The sequence below is a fragment of the Camellia sinensis genome, chromosome 9 (genome assembly GCF_055761805.1).
Source record: "Camellia sinensis isolate YWXY chromosome 9, ASM5576180v1, whole genome shotgun sequence".
NCBI classification, from domain to species: Eukaryota; Viridiplantae; Streptophyta; class Magnoliopsida; order Ericales; family Theaceae; genus Camellia; species Camellia sinensis.
Window position 1 is genome coordinate 5,607,277 of NC_138969.1, and position 7,724 is coordinate 5,615,000.

The 7,724-nt window shown below is 35.4% G+C and overlaps 1 protein-coding gene across 2 annotated transcripts in view; it reads left to right on the forward strand.

The window, feature by feature from the left end:
* Positions 1-3,841: 3,841 nt before the first annotated feature.
* The window catches only part of LOC114261590 (potassium transporter 10), a 10,936-nt gene continuing 7,053 nt past the window's right edge, over positions 3,842-7,724 (forward strand). The window contains exons 1-4 of one of the 2 annotated variants that reach the window (XM_028201866.2): positions 3,882-4,744; positions 5,150-5,375; positions 5,525-5,572; positions 6,426-6,671. In XM_028201866.2, the coding sequence (XP_028057667.2) occupies positions 4,619-4,744; positions 5,150-5,375; positions 5,525-5,572; positions 6,426-6,671 (646 nt within the window). In that variant the 5' untranslated portion in view covers positions 3,882-4,618. Of the gene's footprint in view, positions 4,745-5,149; positions 5,376-5,524; positions 5,573-6,425; positions 6,672-7,724 lie in introns of both variants that reach the window. The other variant, XM_028201867.2, reaches the window with a different exon arrangement.

The following is a 7,724-nucleotide window of genomic DNA, read 5'->3' on the forward strand; positions in this document are numbered from 1 at the left end:
CAAATAAAATAGAGAATAAGAGACTTCATTGAAGACGAACAACATTGAACTAGTTAGATGTGTCAAAAAGAGAGATAGAATTGGTGTCTGATAGATCAGTGAAGTTAATGATTTGTTTCGAGTGAATAGAGCACGTCCAACACTGAATGGTAGAGAAACTGAGAGATCAATGGCGGCAATGACGATTTTGAGTGTAAATAACGCAAACAATGGCGAGAATGGCAAATGCGATTGAGGTGGAGATAGTAAATATCATTGAGGTGACATCCATAAACACAACAGAGACAATCGTGAAAGAGAGACAATACAGAAAGAGAATAAGAGAAAAACAATAGTGTAATGACCCCAAAACATGTGTCATATTTATCAGTAATTAATTATGTGTTTATGCGAATTAATTGAAGAATATCTGTTTGAATTAGAAGAATATCTGTTGAGATGAGAACTTTGGGACTGAAATTGATGACCGTAATGGGTTCAGAAAACAAAATTGAGCGCGTCTATGAGATACCGGGAATTATTAGAACCATTTGGGAAAATAAATTGAGGACTGAATTTCGTCTGAATCGCTAAGTCATGTTTGGCTCAAGATTATGGCACAATTCTAGTTTTTTTTGTGTGATATATCTATACATAGATAAGGATGTTGACTCTTTGACTCAAAAAGAAGAAAAGAAAAATCTAGAAAGAGAGAGAGAGAGGAGAATTCGTGAGAAAGGGGAAGAAAGGGGAAAAAAAGGAGAATCAAGCTACAACTTCTCCAATTAAGTGCTTAAGGTAAGAATTTCTTCTCTACTTTCTTGAAATAAGGTTGAATCATCAATGATCTCGTGTTAAATAAGAGGATTGAAAGGAGAAATATGTTTAATTTGAGCATGTATGGCATGAATAGATGATTTATGTTTATATTTGGCATTCTTGAGGAAGAACCTCCATGGATATGAAGAAATGAAGCTTTTACATGAATAGTTATGATTCTTCACCTCAATTCATGGTTTGATCTTGTATATGATGCATTTGGGTTTGTTTAGAAGCTATAATGTGTAATTCAAGTTGTGTTTCAAGTGTTTTGAGACTTGGGTTTCATCGTGTTGAAGTGGTTTTGCAAAAAGGAAAGATTCAAGCTTTAGAAGATTTCAGAATTTCGGATTTTTGCATGGTCCGCTCGAGCGGAGGGATTCCCGCTCGAGCGTGAAAATCAGCCTCCCAGCAGTTTTGGGACTTTTTACAGTACGCTCGAGCGGGAAGGCCTTTTTCAAGAAAATTTTGGGGAAGTTGCAGACTTGATTTTAACATGTTATTGCATCATTTATCATCTTATAAACATGAAATTTCATAAGGAAAGGATAGAATGGCATGAATTAAGTGATTTAATGATAATGTGTACTGAAGAAATGTGTTATAATGTTGATAATTGCAGGTCAAGAGGCGAAGACCGTGCAACCGGTTTTGAAAACCCACTGTGAGTAACATTTCTGTAAAGATATGTTATTATGAACTATGTTTTAAATGTTTTACGTTATGCTATGCTTTGAAATGAGAATGTTTTCCGTGAATGAATGTCCTGATTTGCGAATCTAGTATGGCCTCCATAGATAGTTGGGTCATGGGGGCGGGAACATGCAGGCCCATGCGTCATGAGTCATGGGGAACGGCATGGAAGGACAAGCCCATGACTAGTTACGAGATCTCGTAGACTGTTGACTGATAGACTGTTATGAAAGGTTCTGTGGAGTATGCCATTACGTATGTTCTTATGGTGACTGATGACTGATATATGTTTATGATTGATTTATTGTGGATCTTATGAAAATGTCGGACTTCGTTCACTAACCTCTTTACTGTTATGTTACTTGCTGAGCTCTAGCTCATTGTTTGTAATTATGTATTATAGGTGAGCATGCATTCTGGAAGTCAAGCCTAGGCGGAGTCCGAGCCGAGCTGCCGTTTTGAAGCCTACCCGGTGTTTTGGTGCCTCCGAGTTGGGGCTAGGCCTAGGAAGGCCGTTAGGAAGCTTAGTTTTGGTTGTGCATATGGCGTGAACCTATGTTTTCTACATGAATTTTGATTATATGTGATGTAATGTAGTGGGTAAATTAACATTTTTGGCATGTAATGTATGTTCATATAAATGCACAGCTCTTTGGACTATTAGTGGTTATTGTTTTCGCTTCCGCGAGCCCCTTTTTTTTTTTTATGTTTTGTATAGCAAGGCCTGTGGTAATCTAGGATTACTGGCCGGTCTCGTTGCCAAACTTCTAGGGGTGAGTTTGGGGCGTGACAAATAGAGAGAGAAATAGTAAAATGATAGAGAGTTGTAAGATTTTTAAGATTTTGAGATTAGTTTCGATCATTTATATTAAATTTTATCTTTATGTTTGTGAGATTTGAAATCTCAAAGACTCATACTAGCCAGCAAATTATTGAGGTACTCCAACTTTTATGAGATCTATCCCTAATTTCTCCATTCATATATTTTTATTCAATTTGTATACACTTTCTCATTACCTAGTAAAGTATAATTACTAATTTTCTTATTTAATTAACCAAAAGCATTTATTATTGTTGTAACCACACCAACAAACCCCCACCCAAAAAAAAAAAAAAAAGTGTTGTTTAGTGTAGAGATTGGAAAAAATGAATAATCATTTTAAAATTTTTACCCTCAAAATAAAATAAAAATAAAAATATGTGACACCATAAAATGAAATTTTTTTTTATTTTTTATTGCACCACTAAATTACATCCTCTCGCAGTCCAAGGCAACACTCATGTCAAGATCATCAAAATGTCCTGTAACACACACTGCTTAAGTCAAAACTTACGCAATAAGAGAGAATCAAACCACACCAAATACTATGTTGGTAGTAACTTGAGACGCTTCTAACCAACTGTGCGGGTTGCACCACTGAAATTCCTAAAACCTTTATTACTATTTGGGTGAATTACAAACACTTTCTAAGATTTGCTTAAAATATAAATTGTTCCTATAATTTGAAAAATTATAAATACCCCTTGTCAAAAAATTTTATTTAACAAAATTAATTAAAAAATTAAAACCTTTATTACTATTTGGGTGAATTACAAACACTTTCTGAGATTTGCTTAAAATATAAATTGCTCCTATAATTTGAAAAATTATAAATACCCCTTGTCAAAAATTTTTATTTAACAAAATTAATTAAAAAATTAAAATTTATAATTGTTTTCCTATATAATAATAAAATTACATAGGGTTCGTTTGGCATAAAGGTTTGGATTGGGACTATTTTATTCACAAAAAAGACAAAATAAATTTTTAGTCCAATAAGACAAAATGTTACATACAAATCATAATCATTTCATTTTTTCTCTTACAAAAAATTTAAAAAAAAAACTAAAATTTTATCCCAAACGAGACTTTTTAACTGCACGTTAAAATAGTCAAAAAATCAACCCACATCCCAAATGAAGGCATAAATTATTAATTAAAACATATTTCTAACATCATTAAAAATTATTAATTGGATTAATAATTTATTAATAAAAGAACAATTTACTATAAAATTAAAAATCTAAAAAATAAAATATAATTTTTTAAATTAAAAAAAAACAATTTATATTTTAATAAAACTTCAAGAGATTTTAATAAAAGGAAAAGTTAAGGATCATGAAAATTTTGTCATGAAAATAATCATGAAAAATTTATAATTTTTAAATTATCTTGATTAATATATAATATTTTATTCTAAATATAATTCAAAAATTATAAAATTTTCATAATTATTTTTATAAAAAAAATTTTATGATAACTACCATTACCGTTTAATAAAACTTCATGAGTTACCTTACTGTTTTGGTTGTTATGAGTATTCCAAATGAAACAAACGTGCCGCGTAGGAATTCACTGAGAAAACGACGTCGAGTCCTCTCTCTCTCTCTATAATGCAGAGAGAGAAAATATATAGACAGCATAGCAGAGGAAGCTAGAAAGAGAGAGAGAGTGGGCGGGTGAGAGTTTTGTCTGTTACTGCTTCAGCGAGAACTCAGTCTGTTTCTGAAACCTTTTCTACAGAAAAAAGAAAAAAAAAGAAAAGAAAGAGAGCTTCAGAGACTCCAAATCATATACGTTGCTTTATCCTGTTGCCAAATTTGTTTTCTTTTCTCTTTCTATCTGCTCTTATCACCAAATTGGTGTTTTGGGTTTTGGATTTGGATTTGGATTTGGATTGGTTGTTTCACTTAACCGACTCTGAGTCATCAAATCCCTGTATTTTCTCTTCATGGGTTGGTGAAATTTTTAGCTGGGTCTGGGTTTTTGGTGTGTGGTTGAGATTGATTGAGCAATTGAGTTGACCCCACTTGGGATATATCGTAATCTTCATCTGGGTTTAACCCTTTTGGGGGTATATGTGTTTTTAAGCTGTTCTGTCCTCAATCTTGTCCTTATCTTTCTGGGGTTTGTGTTGTGTCATACAAATACAATTGTGTGGGCTCGATTCTGGAATTTTAGTGAGAATTCAATTTGGTTCGTTTTCTTGAAGGATCTTGGTTTGAGTTTGTGGGTTGGAATCACAGAGGGAGAGAGAGAGAGAAGATAGAGAGTGGTAAAAAGGGTGGCATCGGTTGTTAGCTTTGCATGGCTACTGGATTGGAAATTGAAGATGGAAGTGAAAACAAAGGTAGCATGTGGGTTTTGGAGCAAAATCTTGATCAACCCATGGACGAAGAAGCAGGAAGACTTAAAAACATGTACAAAGAAAAAGTAAGATGCATAATTATTTGTTGATGTTGTTGATGAAGTGATTTAAAAGCTAATTGTTTATATATCTAACTCGAATTTGTTATTGAGCAGACCTTGATTTCTTCTATTGTGTTTGCATTGTACCACTGGTTTGGTTGTTTAAAGTCTTGCTGAGTTTTTGTTTGGTCAATGATGATTTGAAAATTATTGTGCAACATGAAAATTTTTGGATTTGGAAAATTTTGGATTCAAATCTCAACAAATTACTCATGTTCCTGTTTGCAAACCTGATGATAGTGTGAATTCTATTGAGACAGTTTCCAGATCTTTTTTTTTTTTTTAAGAGTAATTGTCAGACTAAAGGATACTGTAACTGATGGAGCTACATTGATGTTTTGTTCACGGATTTGCTTTTGAATCCTGCAGAAGTTCTCTTCATTATTGCTTCTGCGATTGGCATTTCAGAGTCTTGGAGTGGTCTATGGAGACTTAGGAACATCTCCCTTATATGTATTCTACAATACTTTTCCTCATGGAGTTAGAGATCCAGAGGAGGTTATTGGAGCTCTTTCATTGATCATATACTCTCTTACTCTTGTACCGCTACTGAAGTATGTTTTCATAGTTTGTAGGGCGAATGACAATGGTCAAGGTAAGCTGATCCCGATTTATGAACTTTCTTTATAATACTTATTAACAAATATAACCAACTAATGTAAGGATTGCGAATTCAGTTATTTTCAGCGTTATAATTTACTTCAAGTTCAATGTGACTAGAAATTCTTCTTTGTTTCCTTCAAGGAAGTTGGTGGAAATTTTTGTTCCTCATTTCACCAGCCCGTGGAAATGGTATGTACAATGCCCGTGCTAAGTATCTCAATTGAGTAGTTAATAGTTTTAATAGATCAACATAAATAATAGAAAGAGAGCTAAATAAACTTGGATGGATCTAAATGCATTAACACTGAAAATCCACATTTCCACTTGCATGCAACTGTGTTGTGTGCACCCAAACCAACATGTTTGTGGGTGGGTAGGTGTGTTTATGTGTATGTCTGTGCGCACTTGCATTTATGCAAGTGGGCTTGCATTTTGTGTCTCTATGTGTGTGTTTGTGTGTTTGAGAGAGAGAGAGAGAGAGAGAGAGAGAGAGAGACATGTTTTAGTAAACGAGAATACGAGTAATCACTTTGCCTTAAACGAAGACCCAGAGCAAGACTCAAGTATGAATAAGGCAAAGACTCACTTTGCACTGGACGATATCACCTACCACTTTACACTCAAGGATATCAATCCCATTCATTGTTCTCTTCTCTCTAGAAATCACTGGATTAATCAGCATATACCAGCAACTGAGCTGAACACTTTGTTACACATAGGATTGTTTGTGTATTTGCACAGTTGCACTTATTGTATAGTTGTCGACTTGGTACGATGGCAAGAGTGCTATCCGGCCCCCAACCTTGTGACACGGGTTCGAGTCACATGAATCAGCCTCTCCACAAAAAAGTGGGGGAAGGCTGCCCACCTACTACCCCTCCCCAGCCCTGTTGTAACGCCTTGTGGACTGAGTATGACCTTTTTTACACTGCAATTTTCCTTTCCTTGGATATTCCACTCTCAGCTGCACAATTCAATGGTAATATAGCACCCACCCTTATTGAAAGTGATGATCAGTGGACTCATCTTTTTGAATATGCAGGTGGAACTTTTGCTCTTTATTCACTACTCTGTCGACATGCAAAAATCAAGACAATTCCTAACCAACACCGGACTGATGAGGAGCTGACAACATATAGTCGTAGTGCTTTCCATGAGCATTCATATGCAGCAAAAACCAAGAAATGGTTGGAGGAATATGCTTCCAGAAAGAATGTTCTTCTTCTACTTGTCCTTGTTGGCACTTGCATGGTGATTGGGGATGGAATTCTCACTCCAGCAATATCAGGTATAACTTCATTATTCTTGTCATTTTTTTGGTGAGAAATACAGCCTCCTTGCTTGAATCATTTGTAGCCTTTTTAGTTATCCTTCTGCTGATTTATCTACTTGCAGTACATATGTTATGTATATAATGTAATTATGAGTTGTAACAAAAATATGGGGAGATTGTTTACTTTTGGAGGTGATCATCCACGTATTCAATCTGTTGTGTGGAACTTCTTCCAGTTAATTATCTTTACTTTACGTGGCCATACACATCTAAATGATATGAAAGAAAAAATTGATGTATATTATTGATTGATATATTACAAGATTGATGTTAATACAAGATGGTTATTACAATTCCTATACAATCTATACATAGAAGAAAATGTGGTAGTAGGTGTAGTGGAGGTGATAGTGGGTTAGGTGAAGTGGAGTGTGTGGTGAAGTGGAGGTAGGTGAAGTGGAGTGTGTAATGGAGTAGGTGAAGGTAAAGATGGGAAATTCTAACAGCCCCCCGCAAACTCAAGGAGGATAGGAACTAACCAACTTGAGTTTGGAGAGAGTTACAAAACAAGAAAATACATAAAAAAAGAATAGGAGACACTGTATGGTCGTGTCAGACCGTTGGTGAAGACACTGTATGGTGGTGTCATAACGTTGTAGAGGACACTGTATGGTGGTGTCATACCGATGTAGAAGACAGTTTATGGGGTCATGTCGGACCGTTGTAGAAGACAGTTTATGGGGTCATGTCGGACCGTTGTAGAAGACAGTTTACGGAGTCTTGTCGGACCCTTGTAGAAACTAACCGGAATCTATGTCGGGACAGTTTACAGAGTCTTGTCGGACCCATAAAGGAGCTAACCGGAATCAATGTCGGGACAGTTTACAGAGTCTTGTCGGACCCATAAAGGAGCTAACCGGAATCAATGTCGGGACAGTTTACAGAGTCTTGTCGGACCCTTGAAAAAGTTGCACCCTCAAAAGGTGTGCCCAATTTTGTCAAAAGGCGTGCCATCAAAAAGGCGTGCCCAATTCATCAAAAGGTGTGCCGGACATGATGGCGAGGCAC